The sequence below is a fragment of the Cololabis saira genome, chromosome 3 (assembly GCF_033807715.1).
Source record: "Cololabis saira isolate AMF1-May2022 chromosome 3, fColSai1.1, whole genome shotgun sequence".
Taxonomy (NCBI): Eukaryota; Metazoa; Chordata; class Actinopteri; order Beloniformes; family Belonidae; genus Cololabis; species Cololabis saira.
Window position 1 is genome coordinate 25,193,831 of NC_084589.1, and position 25,690 is coordinate 25,219,520.

The window sequence follows — 25,690 nt, forward strand, 5'->3', positions numbered from 1 at the left end:
TATTCTTTAATATGCAATTGACAAGAAACAATGAGGTATGTGTTTATAAAATTAGACTTTTTTTTTTTTTGCCAAATAAGATTGAAAAAGAGCTTAGTTCAGAAATACATATTTCTCTTGAGAGGGAACACACTCAAAGACTGATGTGTAGCAGGAATGTGTGTGTGCGTGTGTTGGTGGCTGCAGGTGGGCTATCTGTATGACCGGCTGTTGATAGACCGCCTCATTCTACACAACAGGAGGAAAGGTTATCTCAGTGTGTGTGCAAGAGCAATGGAGAACGCGGGACAAGGAGTGTGTATGCGTTCCTTCCACAATGGATGAAAGGTTATCTTTTACACATGCCATTTCTGTAGACTTAACCCCACCCTGTGAGGTCATGGTTCTGATGTCATACGACTTAATTTTAGAAAGCTTGGCACATCGAGCGAACATTGTGTGGAGTAATTCTATAGAGCTAACCTGCCAGCCAGCTGAGAAAACACCAAAGAACATGGTGTGTGTTTGTGTGTGTGTTCAATGTTTCCCTCGTCCCCGCATCCCCTGTCCTGCGCTGTGTGGTCTCAGGTGGTAGGAGAACTGCTTCGCCTGATTCGCTGCATCAGTCAGCTGCACGTAGTCTAGTCCACTCACTGGAAAACAAGATGATAAAATGAGCTTTAGGAGACTACAATTCATTAAATAAGTGTTTATGTGTGTGCGTATACTTACACTGGCTCTGGGTGCGTAGAGGGACGTCCAAAAACAGCTGGGATTGAGAGCCCTGAAATGATCGCCCTCGTCTGGCCATAGAGTTGCCTGATGGACAAAATATTTAAAATGTTTGAATTACACTTGAAATGAGATTCTCGGTCACATAACGTTCACAGCTTCGGAGCTGAGTTTGCTTTTATTGCGTAATGGTTTACTGCCAGTATAACAGGTTACTCTAACAAAGCACCACACCCATGTACACAGGTGTGTTCAAAATTGAGATGGAGGACAGGTGTCTCTGTCAAGGGCCCTATAGCTCAGTGGTTAGAGCACTGGTCTTGTAAACCAGGGGTCGCGAGTTCAAACCTCGCTGGGGCCTAATTATTGCTTTTATAATTTAATTTTCTCCAATAATTAGTTGTCACAAACTTCACAGAACAAAAAAAATTAACTGCTTATCATGGAATAAAAAAATAGATTAAAAACATTGAAGCAAAAGGCAGTTTGACAGATTTTAAGGTGTAAGCTTTATTATTCTTCTCCAAGACAATTGAACAAAGCTTGTGAGTTAAAGTTACACATCTTAATGCCTTCTTGGCAACCAGTGTCAGGTCTGGTTTTACAGAGTACGGTACTTTGTACCGTACTCTGTACGGCACTGCAGGGTCTAAACTGCAGAGCACAGCTATGCATTACTTTCAATCAAGTCAAAACCACAGTCCCTTCCATGTTTGATAATACAGATCAACGAGAAAGATGGCTTGAAAGGAGAAGTTTTTAGAAAGAAAAAAAGTAATAATAATGAGGAGAGCATTGTGACCTGCTCCACATTTGTGTGTCAAACGGCCCTCGACTATGTCGAAGAAACAAAAAGTAAAGACAGAGTGAGACAATAAGTCTCATGAACGTTGTAAGGCATGGCGTGGGGGTTTGTGTGTTCAGCTGATAGCCCGACGCAGTCGTCTGACATTCCCCTGACAGCTCTGAACTTTTCACAGTACCAGGACTGTCAGAGAGAAGGAGAGAGAGGAGGGCGAGGTGAGAAGGGGGAGGGAAAACTCCACGTCAGAAGGTAGGGTTTGACCAAGGAGTCATCTCAGTCCATCTGTGAGAGGAAGAGGCCACGTGCGCTCACATGTTTTGGTGCAGCGAGGGTTCTGCCTGTCCTCCCGTCATCACCTGGTGATGTGCTACTAAGGTCAAGGCTGTCTGTGCTGTTAAACCATGGCAGCGGTTCCACACAAAACCAAGTTGATACCGTCCTCATGTAAGACACTTTCACAGCTTCTTTTCCCACAGGATTAAGTAACTGATTATCCAGGTCTCTTGGCTTCTTCCTTAAGTCCTCAAATTCCAGACTCCCACAATTAAAATATCTGCTTCCAATGTTGGTTTGTTTATTCAACTCCTCAGCCATGCTTATTGTTTACTTAATACTTTCAGAATGAGGTTTTATGATTCCCCACAGAAACGGATCCTGTCTTGGATTACCAACAGAGTCACGTTTACTGCCGTTCACTTCTTCAGAGGTCAATTTAATTGAAGTTTTCTGTTTTTCCTCCTTTGGTGTGGGCTCAGGGAAGTCGTAATGTACACATAAGACTACTTTATCTGCAGCAGTCACAGTTTAGGTCTGAGAATTAAAATGAATGGAAGTCGAAAAGTAAACCCTGATTAATAACAGATTACATTATGATGGTTATTAACTATAGTGTTACTCTGAACCCTGCAATAACTCTTCTGGAAATAAATGAAAATCCACAATTTTTCACCATTCTATAATCAATAACAATAGCTATGTTGGCTATTGCATTTTTATGTTGCTTTTTTAAGTACGTTAAACAATTGTAGCCTCCATAAACAGCAGCAGTGTTAATACTGCAACCACACTTTTAAAGGGCTCGAACCAAACGCCTCTAGCAAAAGGAGGGTAACTTAACCTATGTCTATTAAATGGCAGCATAATTTGCTCCTTTAAGATCTCCGATAATGTCATTCTTATTTAGCTTTGCTGTAAACACAACACCTGAATCCTCCCGACCAGTAAACTGCCAAAACATCTGCTCTTAGGGGCCCTGAATAGCTCAGTGGGTTGAGCAGGCGCCATTTGTAGAGGCTGTAGTTCTCATGCTGGCAGCGCAGGTTCAAGTCCCAGCCTGTCGCATCTGCAATGTACTCTACACGTTTCTTGTCTACCTACTTTCTCAATAAAGGCCACTAGTACCACAAACACCTTTTAAAAAGATCTGACCTGCTGATGATCAATAATCAAGTGCATTTGATAAGCAGCACCAAGCTGATGTTTTTCACACTGCTGCTGCATTTTGACTTCCTTTGTTCGTATTCAATACATAAGGACACTGTAATATGCCATGAGTTGCATTTCCCTCATTAAGATTTTTTAAAAATTAAGCGTTTTAAAAATAAATACAGTGAGCTTTCAGACTTATTCACAGATTATTACAGTTTGGTCTGTCTTTCTATTCAGCAACAAATTGTTTTCATTTTTTCTTTTTGTGCTGATGCTGTTTTTGGAGGAATTGCCTGAAGGGCATCAGTCTATTTGTGTAAACTGGTAATCATTTCAAATCTCTGCCATTTGTTAAAAGTTTTCCTCACAGTAAAGAGATTTATTGAAGATAATCTGGATGTGCTTTTAAAAATCTAACCAGACTCACAAGAATCCGAAACCCGTCTTCTGAAGGCTTTGGGAAGTTTTTTAAAGCATTGCACGATGATGCCGAAATGACTTCAATGACAGAAATCTTATGATCCCAGATTTCAGAGGTTTAGCAAAGACAGACTCAGTGCGTCTCTCAATAAGAAGGTCTGAATAATAAGCATCCTAATCATAAACCTGCCACCTCATTTGGAGTCTCTGGTTTTACTGATTTGAAGGAGTCATGAATTTAGAGGTACAGTACACTTCTATGTGACCCACTAAACAAAAACCAGTCTGACCCGTGTTTTAATACTCTTACCATAGATGACTTTTAGCACCGAGCTTTTACTCTGTGCTAGTTTGGAGAGCTGAGATCTGTTTTCCATTTTCCTGTTCCTGTTATGAGCATAGGTTGATTCACTTGACTCCACCTTTTTGCGGTCCTTCATCTCGCTCCCTCTGCGTGCACAGAACCTGCAGACACGCATCCAAACACACACATAAAGTCTCCGCTCAATAAAAAAAAATCTCAGACAGTGTTCAAAGGCCTAAAAGCTGGCAAATTCTAACTTTAATGCTCACTAAGCGTAAACAAAGTAAAACAGTTTATTTACGGCATTTAATAGGCAGCATGTACATATAATTGTGAAGCTGCACAGGAACAGAGAGCCTCCTGCAGTGGACTGGCAGCCTCTAAGAGAAAACGCAGTGTGCGTAAGGGGGGGCAGAGAAGCGAAGTGAAGCTGCTGGTAGCTATTAGAGCAGCCTCGCTGAACTTTTAGCCTCTTGTTAAGTTAATATGAAAGTTCTAGATTATAGCTTTTGTGTCCCCTGCCTCCCTGTCTTGCCCCTCTCCCACGCTCTCCCCCCCACTGCTCCAGTGTTGATGGCATCCAGAATGAAAATGAGGGGTGTTACAGCAGGGATTGCATGTATGTGGGCGAGGACACATGTGGACTTGCGCCTGGGACCGCCAGTTTCCCACAGTAAAATAATCTTCAGCCACTGAGCTCCCTTCCAGGTCCACATTTATACAGTACATGCATATATTTTCCAAAACTCTTTACAGACTCACCTCTGCCAGGCTCGCTGGATGATGCGTGCAGCCTCATTTCTCCTCCTGACCTGCTCTTTGTCATGGTCCCTCTGCATGGATGTTGGCATTTTGGCATGTGGGCCAGACTGACTTTTCCTCGAGAGCCTTTTGTGATCTGATGATGAACTGGTTCTTAACGAAGCACGTGTTTGATCTTTGACAGTGGCCCTCTCTGAAGTCTGCTCCTTGTGGTGTCTGTGCTTTTGGGGATGAGCATGGGCATCAGTCTTGCCAGAGGTGGCGTGTACTCTCATGTGAAAGTCTCTCTTTTTCAGGGGGGTGCATGCTTTGGTATATGGTTCAGTGTGGTCCGTAATGGACACGGGTGTGGAAGGAGTCAATGTGTTTGAGGGGCATCTGTCCTTGACTTTGGGCGCTGTAGGAGGTGTGGGTTTTAGGCCGAGTGGCTCACTGTGGCCAGCAGGAGACAGAAGTTCCTTCAACCTGGTGGTCTGAGACACATCAGACATTGTGTAACTATCCGCATGAGAGTTGCAGGTCAGAACTTCAGGAACCTCATGATGTTCATCTGCAATCATCTTTCTCGAGGACTTGTTCTTCTGGGCTGGTGAGATGGAGATAAAAGTCCTTTCAATGTCTGCCTCATTTGATACAAATACTGTAATATTACATAATACATGATATATAAAATAGATCTGAATCAAGCATTTCTGCACTCGTACCTCTGTGTCTTTCCTCTTTTCTCTTTGCACGTTCAGCTTTGGATAATTTCTTTTTTTCCACCAACGCATCATTGATTGTAAGATCCTCTATAATGTTGTCTAAGGGGAGCTTTTCCTGCTCAGCTCTCACCAGTGAGATCTTTCGCTTCTCTGTGGTGGTCACAGAAACTTGCTGCACAGCTCCTCTCCTACGCTGTTCTTCTTCTCGCTTCCTAAACACAGACAAACAACATATGATGTGAAATGTATTGCCAGGAACACATGTCAGAAAAACGTGTGGGGATTAAAAGTGGACATTTTTCTGAATAGCACTGATTGTGACCAGTTCTATGCTTTGAAACATAATGGTAGGACCTGACATAATCAATGATAATATTCAACTTTTCATATATTTTAGTTGTACTCCTTCACTATAAGGAAGAAAACTTTAAAAGGAAAGTCCCAACTTTCTTTTTTTTTCTTAGATAATTAAAAAACTGACTGATTTGGTTACAACTCAGGTAAACAGTTCTGGTTGGATGTAGGGTCTCTGTACTATTCTCCCTGTGCATGAGTACTTCTTGTACGTTATCACAGTGTAACAGTCAGCCAAACTCAGGTATGACACTACACTTGAGCCAGGATTAGAGCGTCTTGCTCCCGTTATTTCCTTCCTTATATAGTGAAATACCACGAGTGAAACTGTAACAGAAAATAACACAAAACTCAGTTTCCTTTACAGTATATAAACAGTGTTGAATATACCTTTTAAAATATAAGACAAGAAGTGCGCACCAAAAATATCTATTAACATTAAGAATAGGCTAATAAACTATCATCGTTAGCATACGATGCGGTTACACGCTCGCATTCGCCCGTTACATTAACTTCTTGCATGACTTAAGAGTCAATAAACATATGTTCGTTGTCACACTAAACTTAATGTCATATATTCCTTAGTCATTCATATACTTATACACTTGATGAACTTACAGCCATTGATTTCTTGAGCATGAGAAGAGACGACAACAGTGTGACAGTCTTTTTAAATTGGCTGCTCCCGTTGCTACGGTAACGTAAAAACAACGGAGCCTCCGATCACACTTTAAAATAAAAGTGGTTGGGCTTCAAATAAAAGTCTAGTTCTCTTTAGAACTATGAGTGTGTGTCTTTTCTCTACCACAATATTACTGTAACACAAACAATTCAAACATGTCAAATATCATAAAACTATGAAAACAATTCTGAGGGCAGAACAGTCTCCATGGAAATTAATGGAATGGCAAAATTAGGCTTCGATTGTTTGAAGTGAGTAAAATATACAACTATCAAGACAGGATGGAGTTGGCAGAGTTCAAATAAAATTCATCGATGTTTGTGAGTTAGACTTTGAAGCACATTCAGCATTTGTTTAATAGATCTAAAGCTGGGCTATAATGTGCCTCCCAATCAAATGAAATGACTTTCCTGGAAGGTCCTTCCAAAAGCTTTCTTTTAAAATGCTTTAATTTCACATATACTTTGATGACTTTTCAGCGTCACTGTTGGAGCACGTACTTGTGTCCAAATTTGTGTCATCCTGGAGAAATCTGAGGTAGTTCCTCTTCATTAGCCCAACCACTTACTGCAATCTAGCAGAAAAACCCCCCATAGCATGATCCTACCACCACCATGCTTGTGTGGAGCCTGTTCTTGGGGTTAAATGTATCCCCCTTTTTGCATCACTTTTTTCCACAAGTGTGTTTCCCTCATTGTCTGCAAACCTAAGCAGAACGTAAAGGTATCAGTTCTGAAGCAAGGCCTTCTTTCTTGGATGGAAGCTTTTTGCTCCTTTTTTTTTTTTTTTAATTTTAAATGTGCTTGACTGTAAACCGTGTAAACCGTGAGTCGCTTCCTGTTCACAGCAGACATGAGTCTTAGCGGTTTGTGAGTTCAAACCAGTTCCCTTTCACACAAGGGTGACAGTTTTCTTCTTCTTTCTTGGTCAAACCAACAAACCTCTCATTCTCTAATCTCTCATTTAATGTTTCTCACTCTACAAATGTTTGAACTGATGATCTTAGAATGTTTTTTTCTCAAATATGCACTGATCTCCCTGAACTTTATCATCATTCCGTGTATTGATTAGTTCAATGACGGACATGGTATCACAGGGAAATCTCCAACTGCAGCCAGTTGGGATCACAAACAGGAAGTCAAAACATCTTGTCAAGCTGGGAAAAATGATATTTGAAAACAATTAGATATGTAGGAAAATACATGAGAATATACTACTTGAGGAATAAAAATTAGATCTTTTACTTTGATTAAAGCACTTATTTGCCACATATAGATTTGAATTAGCTTTGGTAATGTGACAAGATTTATTTCTAGTCAGGGTTGCAAAGTTTTGACCAAAATCCTAATTTGAAGACTGAAGAGTGAACTGCTGCATGAAGTCTTTTCCATTATATCGTAGCAATTCTTAATAGTGTTAAGGTGTGGACTCTGTGTTGCCTATCCATGTGTGGCGATGATGCTGCATGTTGCTGTAACCGCTTCACAATGATATAGTAAATCCTTGAATCGTCATCTTGAAATATGCCTGTACCATTAGACATGAACATTTATTATATATACCAGTAATTCGGTAAATTAAATTTTCAGATGGCCAAATTTTTTGGACACATAATAGGTCTGCTGAACCCAGACCTATAATACTGCCTTACAAAAGTGTGCACTGTACACAGTTGGAATGATTATGCATCACTCTGATTAGATTTCAGCAAAGAAGCTGTATAAGTGAACTACAATCACAATCATTCAAGATTTTTTCAAGACATTTTTCTTGGAAAATGGTGGTCCATCAATGTCCCTCCATTAATAATGTGTTTAATAGTTCTTAGCCCTGCTTCTTTTCTTCTCTCTTTTTGCTGAGAAACACTAATAATTTGACCCATCTGAAAATGAGTTACATCTTTTCCATGACCACAGGATATGTCACTAGACCTGGTTGTTTGAAAAATGAGAAGCTAGTTAGTGCACCAGTTACATTTAAATAACTTGTTGCCAAATTAAATATATTAATCACTGCAGTACTTTTCCAACGGAAGAATCCTGAGTATTTGTTAAATCCAATTGCCGTATTTTTCTTCAGGGGCCAGGCGGTTCCTCAACTCCACAAGAACGTTAAATACTAATATTTGCATAAAACGTCCTGCTTAAAATAGAAAAAAAGTCACATGGTCCTCACATGGCAAATTTACTTAACAAAGAAAAATACGGTGGGACTGATGAGTAAATGACAAATAAAGGACAAGCCAGAAGAAATGGACAGATGGAAGATGCATGTGTGTATAGATGACAGGAAATAAGACGGATATGGAGAGAGTGTGACTGTTTTCACATGGATGAGAAGAAGAAGACAAAGACTGATGGTGAAGAAAAAAAAGTGAACTGTTTCCTCACTGTGCTTACAAAAGGAATTACTGTTGATGTTGCAGGTGCAAAGACCGACTGGAATTCAGCTCTTGCAAAGCCTGATAACTGAAAAACTAAATATTGTAGTTTTAAAGTATTTTTAATGATGGTGTACTATTTATATTTGTGAGTTATACTTTCTTGATGTGCAGAATTTGTGAAGTGAGTGTATTACTTCAAGGTATCAATTGACTGCAGCGGCGATTTGGCATTTTGGGATGCCGGACTTTCATTTGGGATTTGGGTGAACCACATTCAGAAACATGTCATGCTAGTGTATGTAGCTGCAGACTCATCTCTTACTTGGCTGCATCCTTGCGCAGCTGCTCGTGCCGCATGAGGAGCTGCTTCCTCTCCCTGAAGGCCTTGCGGACGGTGTAGCCTTTGTAGACAGCCTGGATGGAGGCGGCAGCAATGTCTTGAATGGCAGCTATAGACAGAGCGCCATTCTCCAGCATGAACTGAGTGACCTCACTGTGTCCCCCCAGCAGAGCATAGTCCAGAGGGGTGTACCTGCAGAATACAAAGTGTGGTTGATAAATCTATTTTTCCTCTCTTCTGCTGCTTTCATGACCATTGCTCACCTCTCCTCTGTGTGCTCCATTTGATTAGGAAATGCATTGTAGCCCAGCAGTAGTTTCACAGCGTCCAGGTAGCCGTTGTTACAAGACCAGTGGAGAGCGGTCCGGCCCTGCGCTCCCATAAACAAAGACCACCATTCAAATCTTATTTGCCTCCAAAGACAACATGGACAAAGGAATATGTAATTCCAACCAAAGGCAAGCAGTTTTGTTAACCTCTTTGTCCTGTATATTCGGATCTGCGTTGTTTTCCATGAGAACAGCCATGCAGGTGATGTAACCCCCATACGCAGCACACTGGAGTGGAGTTCGTCCTGCATGATCCTGTCGACAGAACGATCAGTCATTAGTTTAGAGCAGTGGTTCCCAACCTTTTTTCCTTGGAGCCCGCCCTACTTGTGTCTAAGACCAGCCGGGCCCCCTGACCCGTACGTACTAGCACCAAAATAGTCTTTAATTGAAAAAATGAACATTAATTATGTTTTTTTGATACTTTTCTCTTTGGTTTACTATGTATACATGTGACTTTGTTTTTCTCCAATGTCCCCAATGTATAAAATACTCACAAAAGGACATAAAAGGACATAAAAATATTTCTGAAAAATGTCTCTTAATATGAGACCAACATTTTTTAACATTTTTCCTTTAACAACCTGTCGGAGTAGATTAAATGTTGAGTAATGATATAATAATAAGGAATGAAATCATTTCCTGTGTTTGTCAGTGTATAAAAAACACAAAAAATATTCAAGACATTCATAAATTATTCCTAACAATGTCTTTTGAATGACTCATTTGCAAATATAATTTTTACAACTACATAATTTCAAAGCAGACAAAGTTTCGCGCCCCCCCAGGGGGGGCCCGGACCCCAGGTTGGGAGACACTGGTTTAGAATACACTGTATCAATTGCTGCACTAATTGCTTTTTATTTTAGTTCTGGCAGTGACGTAAATCTTTTAACATTTGTTTGATATACTGTGAATGATGTAGGTCCAGGACAACCAAATATCATAAAGTTTTCACATTTCCTGCTACACTGCTGCTTTTTCTTCACTCAACAGTCCAAGACAACACCAACACAAAAATCTGAACCACTCTCTCACCGTTCTCCCACCATGAAATGCTCTAATGTTTACCTGAACATTTGGACTAATGGCATTCTCCATCAGTATCTGGCAGACCTCAGCGTTCCCTCCTAGAGCAGCCCAGTGTAAAGCAGTGTGACCATCCACATCCACCAGGTCAACATGAGCAGAACCTGCATTGAAATATTTCAGTTGATGGACACAACAAAACAATATTGAAAAAGAAAATATGGAAAATTAGTGTTTTTCTCATCAGTCGCTGAACATACACAGTGTAAATAATGCTTTCACTTATAGTGTGAGATAATCACACCCAACCTTTGATGAGGGTAAGTATGACATCTCTGTAACCCATCTCACAGGCGCGGAACAGCGGCGTATGCTTCATAACGTCCAGAGAGTCGACCATTGCTCCTTTCTCCAACAGCAACCTCACTGTGCTCACGTGCCCTGACAGGGAGGCCGCATGGAGCGCTGTTTAAACACACAACAGACAAGTACATGAGGTCCTGAATCAAACTGGATACACCCTCAGGACAATTTCTTGTCTCTTTCCTACCCTTTCTTTGTTCCTTTATACCCTTGACTGCAGCCCCTTTGAGAGCCGCGGTTAAAGCCTGGTCAATGGAGGGTTAAACAGGCAGATGTATTTAATGAGGAGCCATGCACTTAATCCTACTTACAGATACCCCACCTCCCCTTCTCGGTCCCCCTGACAGCACAGACGAGAGTCAAGTGCATGGAAGTGATCTGAGCACCAGTCAGTTCAACTGCCCCTCACACCATCTCATTAGCATGGCTCAATCCTTCCATGTTATTCATGTATAAACAATGAACGCCTGGTTGAGCAGAGACGATATCACCATGGAGATAATGTGTATAAACTGCCCTGAGGGTCAGAGTGTGGCAGTAAGTCATGAATGTTTGCGTGTATGAGAGTGAGCGCGTCAAAGGACAGTGGTCTGTTCAGCAGGCCGGGAACGATTCTGCTCACAACATCTCTTTCCTCTTTCCCCTCGGTCTCAGCAACTCCTTTGCAAGTTAAGAGGAAGTTCCCTGTGACAACATAATCTATATTCTGAAACAAGGGACAAGCTGCACATAAATAATAATGTTCACGGTGTGTGTGTGTGTGTTTAGGCACAAACCCAGAAAACAGGGTCACCATCCCATGAAAACACAAAGGGGTGAAGTGCAGTTTAGAGAAGCTTCAGTTTCGTCGTTCTCACCGGTGCCGCCATACTTGTCGGCCATGTTGATGTCAATGTGCGGGTTGAGGGCGAGCATGGTGCGGATTACGTCATCACTGCCCTTCCCAGACGCCCACATGAACGCCGTTCGGCCCTCCAGATCGGGTTCATCTTTCACAGATGGATGGGACAGAAACACACCGACTGTTTCCTTCACATGAAAAGACAAACAACTGTATTTTATTTACTACCGTAGGTTAAATTTGACATGATGAGCAAAGATACTTCCAAATGCTTCTGACAAAAAATTTAAAGTGGGACTTTACATTTACCCTGCCAGATCTACCATAAGATCTGGAAGATCTGCTTGATCTACCCACAGAAATAACCTTCTACAATGAATATTTAAAGAGTCTTAAGTCATGACTACTGCAACAATTCATTTCTCTTTTTATACTGAACCTATACAATCGTATAATGTTTTTATCTCTAAATTCTCCAACTAAACCCTTTCTTCAGTGATTGATAATAGTGTATTTGAATAAAGTACCACAAAAACCACTCACTGACTGTGTGTATAACTCACAGCGTTGTTGCTCTGAGCCCCGTAGTGCAGTGGTGTTGCTCCCTGGCTGTCTGAGGGAATCGTACCTGATGTGTTTCTCTCCAGCAGCAGGTGGACGATCTTGGCATGGCCTGGAAAATATTTACAGTAGGAGGACGTGCAGAGTGGCAGTCACTGTCAAAGCTTTAGGAGGCTAAGGCAGTTTATCAACCATACTGTTCTCAAAAGAAATTCCTCTAGTATTTTGTTTGTTTACTGTACTTCGTATGTGTGAAAAAAGTCTACAGACAGATATTGCATACATACAGTATAACTGAGTCAACCACAAAGTTACAGCACATTGTATTTGAATATTAGCGATATTACTACTAAAAACAGGATCTAGTTGTGGCAGATGGTAACCTCACTTGCCTGTGGCACTAGAGGATCACCACATTAGTAGGATTTATCCTCATGAATCATGGCTGTCTGCAGAGATTATCACAGTAATTCATCTGACAGTTGAGATATTTTGGTAGTGGATCAACTGACAGGCAGAGTCGGAGTGCCATGCTGCTGGCATGACGAAAAATAAAACAGAGCCGTGTTTTACAACTAACATCTGACTCAGAATAAAAAGACCTAAAGAGAAGGTTGCTGTTGGGGTAATGTCTGTAAGTCACATACAGCAGCTTGTGCGTGACTTACTGTCTACTGTAAGTCACTCGCTGGACGTGTCTTCACTCACCCAGCAGAGCTGCCCAGTGCAGCGGCGTTCTGAAGAGGTTATCATAGGCTGTCACGTTACAGCCCTCATACGATGTAAGCACCTCCACTACTGCCTCGTTACCATCGGCAACAGCAAAGTGCAGGGGCGTCCGACCCTCATAGTCCTGCCAGTTCAGAAGGGACTCAGTGGGTGCTGCTTCCTTCACACACGCACACGCACACACACACAGAAAAGAGATGAGGAATAAATGGTGAGGATGGCAGATGAGGACAAATGAACGTGAACGTGTGTGCGTGCACTTCAGCGTGTACCAGTATGCAGCGCACGGTCTGCGTGGCGCTGGCCTCCTGGCTGTGCGCTGCCCAGTGCAGAGGAATCTTTCCTTCGCTGTCTGGTATGCCTATGTTGGAATCATGCTTGATCAGGAGGCGTACGTGCTCTGGACGGTTATAAAATGCTGACCAGTGAAGAGCGGTTTGCTGTTGATAAAAAGATGAAAAGTCAGAGACAAATATAAATGAATGGAGCTAAGAAAAAAAAAAGAAACACAAAAATAAAGGGAGTTGTTGTATCCTCAGGGCTGAGGTTTCCACTTACGTTCAAAAAATTACTCCACTATGACATGTCCAGGAAATATAGAGGAACGTGCTGCACAAAGCTCATATTGATGATTCAATAGCAGGCGAAGATTTTAACCCAGATACTGACTCCATGACGGCTACTGAGCTATTCTAAGATTTGCTGAAACCACTGTCATCTGACCTGATGATGCATATTGGATTATTACAAAACTAACTACTGATGTCAGATACACATCAGCTCCAACAGACAAAGAGGACTGTGTATTTGTGGTTTTATCATTAGAACACAGGACAAAGCCATAGATTGTTACATCGCTTGCTGCTGTATGCGTGGGCCTCTGAGTTTATGTGTGTATGACTTAAAATTCCAGTTGCTTCCAGCAAACTATCTTAAGTCAGTCAGTTATCTCTTTGCAGGTTATTGGTTTGACGCCAAGACTGGCTGCATTCTGACTGACTCAAATTAAAAGCATTTGTGAAAATAAACAACTTTTGCGTGCGCGTCTGCGCTCCCAGCACCTTGTTCTTGTCTTGTGTGTCGACTTCTCCAGGTCCGATGTATTTGAGCAGCAGGGCGAGGGCTTTGGGAGAGGGGTGACGGGTGGCCAGGTGGAGTGGAGTCATTCCTTCTAAATCTTTCTGCAGCCAGTTGGCACCTTTGGACAGCAGCAGCTTGAGGAAACGTACATTCCCCTGTAACGCACAAGGAGGACAAACTGTGCCAATGAGTCTCAGATACATCAAAGTCTCCTTTACATTAGTCATGAACCAGAGGCAGTGTCACACACACTCCCACGTGCGTGGATCCACCAAGCTTTTAGTGGCGTCTGCTTCAATCCACTGGTCATTCATCTTCGTTCGCTCCACCTGCCTCACTCCTCCGTCCTTGTGATGAGCTGCTAAACAGTGAACAGCGGCCGTCTTCCTGCCTATCATCCCCTTCACATCATCATCATCCTCACTTCTGGCCTCTTTAACCAGAGGGCCCCTGGGTTATCTATTGTAAAAAAAAAAAGAGCTGACCCCCCCTCCAAAAAAAAAAAAAACTAACAAAAAATGGCAGTGTGTCCAAACAGGTAGGACGTGTGTTTTCTATATTTGCCATTCTGAGACCACAAAGCCAAAGTCTGACAGATCTATCGCGTGTGTGAGCATGCATCTCGAGGTTGAGAGGGAAAGTGTGTGTGTGTATGTGTTTGTGTCTGTGTGTGTTCTTGTCCTCTCTATTCTCAGTCCAATTAGATCAGTAATCCCTAGCCTCTCTTGCTGTCTCAGCCACTTATTGATCAGATGTCAGAGAGACAGGGCTTCCCATCACTGCACCTCTCAACACACACACACACACACTCACGCACACACTCTTACACACACCAAATAACCTATTACCACACATCTCTCCTCAATGATATTGTGATCCTTTATCAGGGCACTCCCCCAAAATAAGAAACAAATAAACAAGTGAGATGTTAACAGATATTATTAGTGCCACATCCCTCTGTCTTTCTGCTTGCATCCCTGTGGAGGTGGTGACATTTATGCCTCGTAAGAAGTAACGTCATGCCCCTGTTCTTCTGCTTTAGGAGTGGTAAGAAACACAACATACTCCTTGAAAAACAGGTTTTTTTTTTTATGTATTCGATTGTGTATAAAGGAAAATGATAGCCTGAAAACAAGTTTATAATGACTTAATGAATTGATATTTCCTCCCATAAGCCCTGGGGCCGTGACTACTGCCACTAGGGGGCACTGGCTTCCCACTGGAGCTTATGGATTGAACAGATCTGTCATTTGACCTTAATGAAATCAATCACAGGCTTCATGTTTAGAATTATTAATTCTTACAAATTAATTTTTCAAACATTATTACATAAAAAGGCTCACACATGATAGCCTTTTCTTTCATTTTTTTTAATTTGAAAATAATAGTAGTACCGGTAGTAGTTTTCTCAGTCTTGTACAGGTGTTGCTGATATGCAGTTTACCCGACCGGAGAAAAAAAACCCCAACAAATGTATATTTTCTGTGTGTCCTCCTGTAGATATAGCAGATTTGACAATAAAGTTCACTTTGACTTTTGTCAGCTTTACGTTTGTGTCTACGAGTGTATTCCTGCCTTTGCAAACGTACCTTCTGTGAGGCCAGGTGCAGAGCGGTTCTTTGGCTGTGGTCCGCCTTGTTGACCGAAGCACCGGCCTTTAACAGAATCTCTGCACAGTCCTGGCGATCGGCCAGCACGCAGTACATCAAAGGGGTGCGTCCAAACTGGTCCTCATGGTCCCTCAGCGAGGGCTCCGCTGCACATACATGTGGACATGCACACAAATCAAGCGCTGTCAGAAGGTTTGGATTAAACAATAATGGGGTCAATACTTCCTGGAGTTCTAGTTGAACACATCAGCAGATATCAGTATGTTATAAAATGTTTTGCACTTACCTAACTAAAGACATTTATTTGGAGAAGCTGGGAGTCTGAAGAAAATACAGTGCCTTATCTAGATCTCGTGTTTAATATCAGCAAGATACAGCATTTTAGTGTGCACTTAACCACTTTCCTCACTCTCAGCTCTTCCAAAATGTTATGTAGCTAAAACTTTTAATGAGGATATAATATAACATAGACGCTGACTGCTAGTGTGCAACTGACCTGTGATTAGTTTGCTGAGGGCACTTTTATCCCCGTTGACAGCTGCTGCATGAACCTGGGAGCCCAAAGAGACGGGAGCTTGGCTGGACGTTGCCGACGCCTCCAAAAATATAGAAATGAATAAAAGATAAAAGTTATCGTCTGGACCTAAAGCAACATACACATACTTGGCAAGTGGGTAATCTAATATTTCCTGTTCATTCAGTTTGCTTTAAGCTGAGCACACGACAAGCAATGAGTTTAGTAACAGTACTGAATTTTATGTTGGAAAAGAACAATATGAGTACAAATAGAAGTAGGAGTAGTAGTTTTAAATGCTCTCATCAAGAACAATTTGTTTAGCCTCAAGCTGACATGGTTGATAGATAACAGGCACAGAAGAGCACATAGTGATCAATTTTAAGCATGGATCCTGCAAACTGAGAAATAAAGGCACCAATAAAGATTCATATGCTTTGTTGCTCAACCTGCAGAGAACCTGTACCTTCAATTGTTTTAACCTTCTTTCCTGTACCTTTGAAATAAAAGATCTGCAGCCCTTGTGACTTAATGTGCCTGTATGCTCTGGTAAAATAAAGTAAAATAAAAAAAGATAATAAATTCCCAGACCAAAAAAAACAATATTTATTATATATAAATATGTATTTATTATATATAAAAAACATATATATAAATGCAGTAAAATGATGAGTTGTGCTGTCACAAGGTGAGAGTCACCAGTCACCAGTCCATCACTGGGCCGACACACAGGACAAGTTAACCACTAACTTCTCTAAACAGCCATGCTCACTCTCACTGTGAAAGGAAGCTGACGTCCCAGGAGAAAACCCATGTGGGCACAGGAAGAACATGAAGATGGGAATCAAACCAGGAACCTCGTTGCCTTTACGCTACAGTGTTAACCACCATAGCGGTGTGCAGGTCGTGCCAAATAATCATTAAAAAACATGTTAATGTAAGGGCACCAAAAATGCCAAACAACAAAACTGTTGAAATGCCAATTAAGAAAAATGGAGAGTAAGCATTTTACACTGATTAAATAAACAAACTCTTGCTATAATAATAAATACCCTGCCAGTTGAGTTGAATGGTTCAAGAAAATTTCAGAATAAGCTAAGAAGAAGTCATCTTCATCACATCTTAAATGTATTAAAGTTACATTTATATACCTTTAGTTGTAAGAGATGATTTTGTAAAGTAGCTTTAAAAAAAAAGACTGTAATTTTTTTCACAAGTAAAACTTTTTCAAATAATTTCTGGTGCTGTGGCCCAAATATCAAAAAGATACATTACAACAACTCCCTTTTCCACATGTTTTTACAGAATTTATAGCAGCTCATTTTAAGGGGTGCAGTTGGACCCTCCGTTTGACTCCTCCCCTTCTCTGTGGGGGGTGAAATTGCTCTTTCCAACAAGTTGTGTAGAGGGAAAAACTGATCATTCCTCTTTGCTCTGTGATGTCACGACGTCCTGGAAATCTGCATTGAGTTACATAGTTTAATACTTCACGTAGCCCCAACCAAAGGGACAGGGTTGTGTTATTTTTGAGTTTTCAGAAATATGTGCATTCAAGCACAAAGTAGAATACAAAAATTGGGATAACATAAAAAATAGAATAAAAGATAAAGAAAGAAAGCGCCTTGTTCTAAAATGTACCTTGATGCCTTTGTACACAGCAGGAACGCAGTTTTACACAGAATACAAAATGCAAGCTGCAACAAAATATGCAGTATGTGAGAAATACCTGCAGTGGTGTGTTATTTCCAGAAAAATGTATGGTGTACAATTAACCAGTTTACCCAGAATACTATATACCATAATGCAATGTGGCACTATCTGAAAGGCCAGTCACGATGGTCACATGGTGGACCTCTGGTTGAGCTGTAGCTTAGTCACTTTTATGGAGATATAATGTATACAAATGACAACTACCTGATGAGTATTCAGTACAGTTAACTGCACTGTTTGACAGTATGCAGTATACAGTTTCAAAAATGACCTGAGTCTCCAAAGTGCAAAGATTTGTAGAGGATCTTTACTGTTACACAAATGTCTGAGAGAAATCATTAAGATGTTTAAGACATGTTCATCAAAGAAAGATTAGATTAGAATTTGCATTTTCTTCTGCTACAGGGCATACCATCCTTAAACAAATGTGGAAGAATTTCAGTGCATAAAGCTCAAAAGCATAAGCTGGATATTCTCATGGCACTGCATCAATTAGATTAACGTATCAATATCTGGTATAACCACACGGGCAAGGGATTGCTGTGAGAAACATTTTTCAAGTAACTACACATGGCACTGTACTGAACTAAGGCTTCTGTTGTACTGTGCAGAACAGAAGCCTCATGTTGAACTTGTCCAGGGGTTCCACCACCATCCCTGAACTTAGAGGGATATGCCATGGACCATCATTGGAAATGTAAATTGTAGCCAGAGGAATCAGTATTCCACATCTTTTTTCTTTGAAAGAAAGGGATGCTTTGTGTTCCAGACCAAATATTTAAAAAGGACCGACCAGACTGTGGCACGGCTGAGGAAGAAGAGGGTACTGTTACTGGACTGGCTGTTGTCTGACTTGTCCCGTTGTTGCATTTTTTTCAAACCAAATATGCAACAATGACTCTCTAGTGTTGTACACATTGTGACATGTTCACAGGATGAATGGGGCAAAATAACATCTGACCATTGCCTTTCAGTGTTATGAGAATAAATAGCTAAACTAAAAACGTTTCAAGTTTATGTTGCAGAAATGGAAAAAAGGGCGTAAATTAATAAATTAAATAAAGCTGATGGAAACACATGAAAAAGATAATACCCAAAGTTTCTTTCTGTCTGCAAACAAATGGAATTGAGAATCACTGTTTCTTTCTTTTTTTAAATTATTTTCCATATCACCTAGATTTTTTCTAGTGTGGGATTCTATTTTTTTCATAATATGTCCCCTTTAAAATCAAGCAAATGTCCACAGTAACTATCTTAAGGACCGTTTCTGTGTCTTAAAACTTCCTATTTTTTGAAAACTGTACCTTTAGGGTTAATAAAAGTTAGTACAAAATAACCTTTACATATGCACAGAAAAATGAGACCCTGATTTATCTGTGTATTCAAAGTAGATAATAAACACCCAAAGCCCTGTAAGCAGTCAATCACGCAATAAAATAAATGTTTGGATGATATAATAAAGCAACTAATGTATGCTGACTGTAGGAAGAGTGCGCGTGTGTACGTGTACACACTTGTGTGTGTATGCTGTGTGTCTTCTCCTGCTGAGGGGGTTAAAGCTCTTCCTGGCCCCACTTAACCAGACCCCAGTGAAAGCTGGGTAATCTGCTGACAGGAAGCAGCTGGGGAAGGGGGTGGGACACTGTGTGCATATGTAAGAGGGGGGTCTCTCTTCATGTCTTATTCATGTCTCATTAATATTGCAGCGAGCCTTACTGTGTTAGTGTGTGTTTGTGCTGGTGTGTGTTGGGTTCGGCGATGTGGGACGAGCCCTGCGGGGCACAACACAGAAATCAATTATTGCCCATGAACACATAAACACTGGAGGCACAAACTCATGGCACAATCAGAGATTTCTCAGAAACATTTTTATCACCTGTCTCAGGGACAGATTCAGCTAAACACTCATGAAATTACCAAGTTATTATTGTATTTTCATATAATACAGGTGATTGAAAGTATTATTAAATTACATGAAGGTTGATTACTTAATTTACTGTTGCAAAAACTTTTAAAATTTTGGTCGTAGCAGTTGAGGCTTCCCATGTCACCTCATAAAAACTGGATCTGTACCCACTGTGTTCAGTGGGGCAATTGCCCATCATGCTAAGCTCTTTCTCACGCTCTGCCAAGCAGTGGCAGAAACTTTATATAGCTTAGTTATTGCTCCTGTTCCAAAATATGTGTTTAAAAGATGAACGGTGGGAGAGATGGTAGCCGCTGCACCTTAAAGGTGTGTGTGAGTGTGTCTGTCTCTTTACTTGGCACATCTGCCACTTCATGGGAAGTGGTTTTCCGTGAGAGGGAGAGTTTTTAAAGGCACTTTTCCAAAATTAACCACAAACTTCTCTAAACATCTCTAATTAACAATGATTACTCAGTCAGTAGTGCATATTGGCATGCAGGCACACATACACTCATGCAGTCTGGAAATACTAATATCAAACACGTGCAGAAATAGCGGGCGGCTGCATTTCAGAAAGAGCAAAATCGTGTTAGACAGAAAAACAAAGACAAGAGACAATCTGACATGGTGTCTCCTCTCATTCTGAACTTTTCTCTACTTTTGTTGAATTATTTCGATCCTTTTCTACATTTTTCAAGTCAACTTGAAAGCCCCAGCTGCGTCAACAATAAAACAAATTGATTATGAATAATCTTAGATGCAGGAAAGAAATTATAATTGGGCTACACCGGCATGAGAGGAACAAGTCAATATTTCAGTCTGTGACTGGGACATTCATAACGCAATGAGAAGGCAGTTATAGTTTCATGAGGACCTGAGTGTTTTGGAAACACCCACGGCGCATTCAAATTTAGCTAAAAAGGCTTTTGCGATACAGTGTCTGAACTCAAACAAAGGAGGATGTAAAAACAACAAGTTCCTGGTGAGAGGTTTGGAGTGGTCTCATTTAGCCATTCATATGTGTTCCTCAGGGAGCTCTCCACTTGTTAATATGAAGACAATAACTCAGAGTAAACCATTGATCACAGGCTGAGGTCCAGACCAAGTGATTGTGCATCTGTATGAGTATTGATTCATGCTGATGCTGACATTATTTAGTCTTTATTCATATTCTGCATCATATAACTGTAGCTATTTTAACAAAGAATCTTGACAATCCCATTAAACCTTTCAGCATCTCTACAGGAGTGCAGCACACACACACACACACACACACACACACACACACACACACACACACACACACACACACTCACACACTCTGCATCTGTGTATTTGTGTAGATGTGTGTGTACATGTTTGTGCAAAACACAAATGGCTCAACAGTTCTCTGGCTGACACTAAGGTGTCTGTATTTGTTGGCAACACAGGTATGACATGCTGGCTAATAGGAATGGGCGATATTTTACCGTTCACGATATACCGTCAAAAAAATTCCCCACGGTAAGAATTTGTCATCTCGCGATAAAAACGATAAATTCCCGTTGATGACGTTTTTGTGTAAAGCTGATTTATGGAAGGAAGGAAGGAAGGAAGGAAGGAAGGAAGGAAGGAAGGAAGGAAGGAAGGAAGGAAGGAAGGAAGGAAGGAAGGAAGGAAGGAAGGAAGGAAGGAAGGAAGAAATGAGCCTAAAAGAAAGAAAGAAATGAGCCTGAAAGAAAGAAAGAAAGAAAGAAAGAAAGAAAGAAAGAAAGAAAGAAAGAAAGAAAGAAAGAAAGAAAGAAAGAAAGAAAGAAAGAAAAAGAAATGAGCCTGAAAGAAAGAAAGAAAGAAATAAAGAAAGAAAGAAAGAAATGAGCCAGAAAGAAAGAAAGAAAAAGAAATGAGCCTGAAAGAAAGAAAGAAAGAAAGAAAGAAAGAAAGAAAGAAAGAAAGAAAGAAAGAAAGAAAGAAAGAAAGAAAGAAAGAAAGAAAGAAAGAAAGAAAGAAAGAAAGAAAGAAAGAAAGAAAGAAAGAAAGAAAGAAAGAAGTTTTGCAGTACAGGTGTACTAATTTAATAGTTTTTTTATTAATTCAATTTAATTGGTGTAGTTTGGTTAGTTTAGGTTTTTTTATCATCATTTTTATCGTTATCGGGATAAATGCCAGAAATGATCGTGATACATTTTTTAGTCCATACCGCCCATCCCTACTGGGTAAGCAGAGGGCAACCACGTCTGAGCTTGTGGCCTTTATGTCACTCATAGACACACAGTTATATATTTTATATAGTTCATACCATTACAAAAGAGTCTGATTAAAGTCTTGGCCAACATGGGGAAATGTTTCAAGTATAGAGCATGTTTCAGGTGTCTATACCACCTACATATGCCTCTGTGTGTCCAAGCATGAGCGTCTTTATACCTCAGATAAAAGATAGGGGCAGCAGGGATCACTTCCTGGGTTTTGATTGACAGGTAAAGAGGTAGGAAGAAAGATATCAGTCCTTGGGGATGCCCAATCTGCAAAGCCCTATTTTCTGGGGGACTACCCGGTTCCCCAAAGGCCAATGAACTGGCTCCCTCATTGGGGGCCGAGCCCCGGGGCGCAGGGGGGCCAATCAGCAGGAGGGGAGAAAGCTGAGTGACATATAGATCTGCTAATTTACATCATTACCACAATGCATCCTGACAAATGAGCCCCCAGGGCGCGAGCCAATCACCTGGGAGAGTAATGCAATTAGGCGGGACCACAGCTGTCAATCTCACAGTCATGGGGGTCAGGTAGTGATGCCTGTGGCTAAAACACCCCTGCCTGCTGCCTGTCTTTCACACACACCATCTATACCTACACATCTTAGCGGGGAGTGCACCGGTTAGCCATGCAGATTTGAAGTTCATGGATGAAAATGTGCGTGCACAAGCACATTAGGGGTCGGATCTCTATCTTCATCCTGAGGGTGACGGGTGGGTAGGAGTCAGAAAGGGAGATGGTGGGTGTGACTGCTTCAGGGACGCAAAGATTGGCTTGTGTCCTCAGAGAACTTACACCTGACTGCAAATGTGCACATATCTGCATACACCTGGGTGGGATTGTGTGTGTTTACTATTTCCCTAGCGTTGCAGCCCACTGAGGCCTAGTGTTGTTAAGCACAGACAATGAGCTCTGTGCAAAGACTGTGATTATATCAAGTAGTAGGTGAATTAACTATTGGGAACCAAAACTGGTATAAAATAGCTCTAACTGATATGTAAGCAGGGTTTAATCTCATTAGCTGTTGTGACATCATATTGGACCCCTGTGTTGAAATTGTTCTAGTCTGTAATTTTAATATCTTGAGTTTTTCTTGTGTGTGAATACGTGGGATCAATGCTGTTGTGACTGGCAGACTGTTGGTGGTTTTACTCTGAAAATCTGACCACACAAGTTCTGCAACATTGTGCAGATCGAGGCTCTGTCAGCTTGTCTGTGCAGCTCAGCCTCTTCTCCAGACACTTTTACAGTTTCAGAAGCTGTGTGGTTTGTGTCATCACATTATTTCACTAATGAGCTACCCTCAGGAGGGAGAGAGAAAGAGAGAGAAACACAGCAAGACAGGCAGACAAATAGAAATGAAGAAAAAGAGGAACGAAAAAGTGAAGAGAGCACCAGACGGGGGAAGGGAGACTGAGAGACCAGCTCGGGGACGTTTTCCTCTTCTCACCTCCATCCCCTCTTCTCCTACACCTCTAAGTCTAATTGGACTAAAACTGTGATCTAATTAAATGGCCAATTAAAGTGCAGAGAGCAATGTGCCCACCGGCGAATCAGAGTACAGGGACATAATCATCTGGAAAAACAAACAAAAAAATCAATGGGAGCAATGCAAAGTGGAAAAAGATGGATAAAACAGAGAAGGGAGGACAGGATGGACAGATTAAATCAGAATGCTGGCAGAGGTGTGGGCGTGTGCTGCATTTAGCTGCACTGTGATGACACCACGCATGATACGTTTCGACAAATCCACAAGGAGAAAAAAAACAAGATCTGATTTGAAATGCAAATCTGAATAAAGTTACCAAATTTCAAACCAGAAATGTTTGAAACCAGGAATTTTGAAAGAATGTAAGAAGTTGTTATATCTTTTGGTGGTCCTTATTAAGAAATACGTTTGGATTGTCAGTTCATTGAGTGTTGCGTGATTAGTGTTGCACTAGTTATAACCTACTCAAAAGGGGAGGTATCTTACACCAACACATTAAACAGGACATACTATGAAATCAAAATCATTTTTTTCTGTAAGAGCAAATATTTGGCACACCACAAGAAAGAAACAGGTGGACTGGAGTTGAGCTGTTCGTTCGATCCCTTAAAACCAGCTGCTATGAACAGAGCTGTAGTTGAAAATTAAGGTTTTTGACCCAAATATTAGAACCTAAAGACACTGGGTCAGCTTGTGAGAAAGAAAATACATGTACACAATATATACAAAAGAAAATTTGTATAAAGCACAATACAATCTGCGTCTTTTAACATTTAGTCAAATGCAACAAGCACAGTAGAGACAATTTAAGAAAAAAACAATTTTTCATACTTCAAACTGATATACAGGACTGTCTCAGAAAATTAGAATATTGTGATAAAGTCCTTTATTTTCTGTAATGAAAAAATGTCATACATTCTGGATTCATTACAAATCAACTGAAATATTGCAAGCCTTTTATTATTTTAATATTGCTGATTATGGCTTACAGTTTAAGATTAAGATTTCCAGAATATTCAAATTTTTTGAGATAGGATATTTGAGTTTTCTTAAGCTGTAAGCCATGATCAGCAATATTAAAATAAGAAAAGGCTTGAAATATTTCAGTTGATTTGTAATGAATCCAGAATGTATGACATTTTTGCATTACAGAAAATAAAGGACTTTATCACAATATTCTAATTTTCTGAGACAGTCCTGTATATCAATACAAGCACTCATAACCTAAAAATACTTTTTTTTTCTTCCTTCACCACTGATATTCAAAAAGAGAAAAATCTAGTTCACTCCATCTGTGAGTTACTCCCACACTGTGAACCCCCTGTTGACAGCTTTACCTAATAAAATATTAATGGTGAGATTCAATTCAACAATCCTTCTTAATCACCTTAACAATTAGGCTGTTGCTGCTTGGACAATTAACTTTGTTGCACATGGTCTCAATAGTCTCGACTCTTGAGAGTTAATTTAAAAAAAAACAAAAAGATGCTAAAATGGCAGACAAATGCAGAAGATAATGACAGAAAATAGAATCTCTGGGGAGTATACATCAATTAGATCAGTGTAGTTGCTCCTTGTGCAGACAGGTCTTACCATCTCAGTGCTGAGGGGAAGCAGCAGCAGATGTATCCCAGCTCAGAGCATCCTGGGTGGGTGTGACTGCAGGTCCAGATCCCCTGCCTGGCTGATCCTGGCTCCTGCCAGGGCAGAGAAAGAGGCTCACTCACACACTGCGACCAACCCACCTGTTCACACAAATAACTGCCAGTATAACAAGACTGTTCATTATTCAGGTAAATAATGTCAATTTGGCCGATTGCTTTTGTGTTAGTTTGTTTTGATGCTGCCCACTTGGACTAAGTGGCATCAATAATTTGCTTCAGTGATACCGTGTGGTTCTGAGTTGTTAACATAAGATAGGCATACTCTCTGAATGGCCACGAATTACAATGTCTCAAGGCTTTGGAGACTTTTAAGAATATTTGCAGAGATTTTTGGGGTAAAACACATACAGTATGTGCTTATTACTTTTACAACAGACTCTCCATATTTGTATGCATCGACTAAATAGTCATTAACAGTCAATCTTTCAACAACACTAGATTTTAATGAACATTTGTTCGAAGTATTACAAAAACTTAACCATAATGATGCAACTCCTCTGTGCTCAGAGAAATCTCTTATTTTTAATCGCATCATGGATCTAAAGGTTGACACATCAGTAGTTTGTCAATTTTCATTGCACAGTAACTCCGCATCAGTATCATTCATGCTATATTTACCCAAAGAGTCCCTTTTCTTTTAGATGAAAATTGTCAGAAAGTTTTTCCCGTTGGATCGAGGCTGTAAAATACTACAACTCCCGTTGCTGTTATAAAAAAAAGAAAAAGTAGAAAAAAAAGAC

General features: G+C 40.6%; 1 protein-coding gene and 1 non-coding gene across 2 annotated transcripts; one reads left to right on the plus strand and one right to left on the minus strand.

Annotated features, from left to right (window-relative positions):
- Positions 1-9: 9 nt before the first annotated feature.
- invs (inversin) lies at positions 10-25,650 on the minus strand. Its single transcript, XM_061718366.1, has 19 exons — positions 25,569-25,650; positions 24,880-24,983; positions 15,932-16,031; positions 15,415-15,581; positions 13,807-13,980; positions 13,018-13,185; positions 12,725-12,905; positions 12,019-12,128; positions 11,472-11,643; positions 10,561-10,716; positions 10,294-10,415; positions 9,370-9,477; positions 9,157-9,263; positions 8,876-9,085; positions 5,135-5,346; positions 4,431-5,016; positions 3,675-3,829; positions 712-798; positions 10-632 (listed from the first exon to the last, which is right to left on the minus strand). Exons 2-19 carry the CDS (start codon positions 24,880-24,882, stop codon positions 517-519), a joined length of 2,934 nt encoding a protein of 977 aa, XP_061574350.1. The 5' UTR covers positions 24,883-24,983; positions 25,569-25,650; the 3' UTR covers positions 10-516.
- On the plus strand, positions 1,000-1,072 carry trnat-ugu (transfer RNA threonine (anticodon UGU)). Its single transcript has one exon. It is a non-coding gene; the product is annotated as a tRNA-Thr (tRNA).
- Positions 25,651-25,690: the final 40 nt, after the last annotated feature.

Coding starts and splice junctions, on each gene's coding strand:
- invs (XM_061718366.1), bottom strand. Junction 12,129..12,724: donor GCACTGGGCAGCTCTGCTGG/GTGAGTGAAGAC, acceptor AATATTTTCCAG/GCCATGCCAAGATCGTCCAC. Junction 9,478..10,293: donor CCATTAGTCCAAATGTTCAG/GTAAACATTAGA, acceptor TTCTGTCGACAG/GATCATGCAGGACGAACTCC.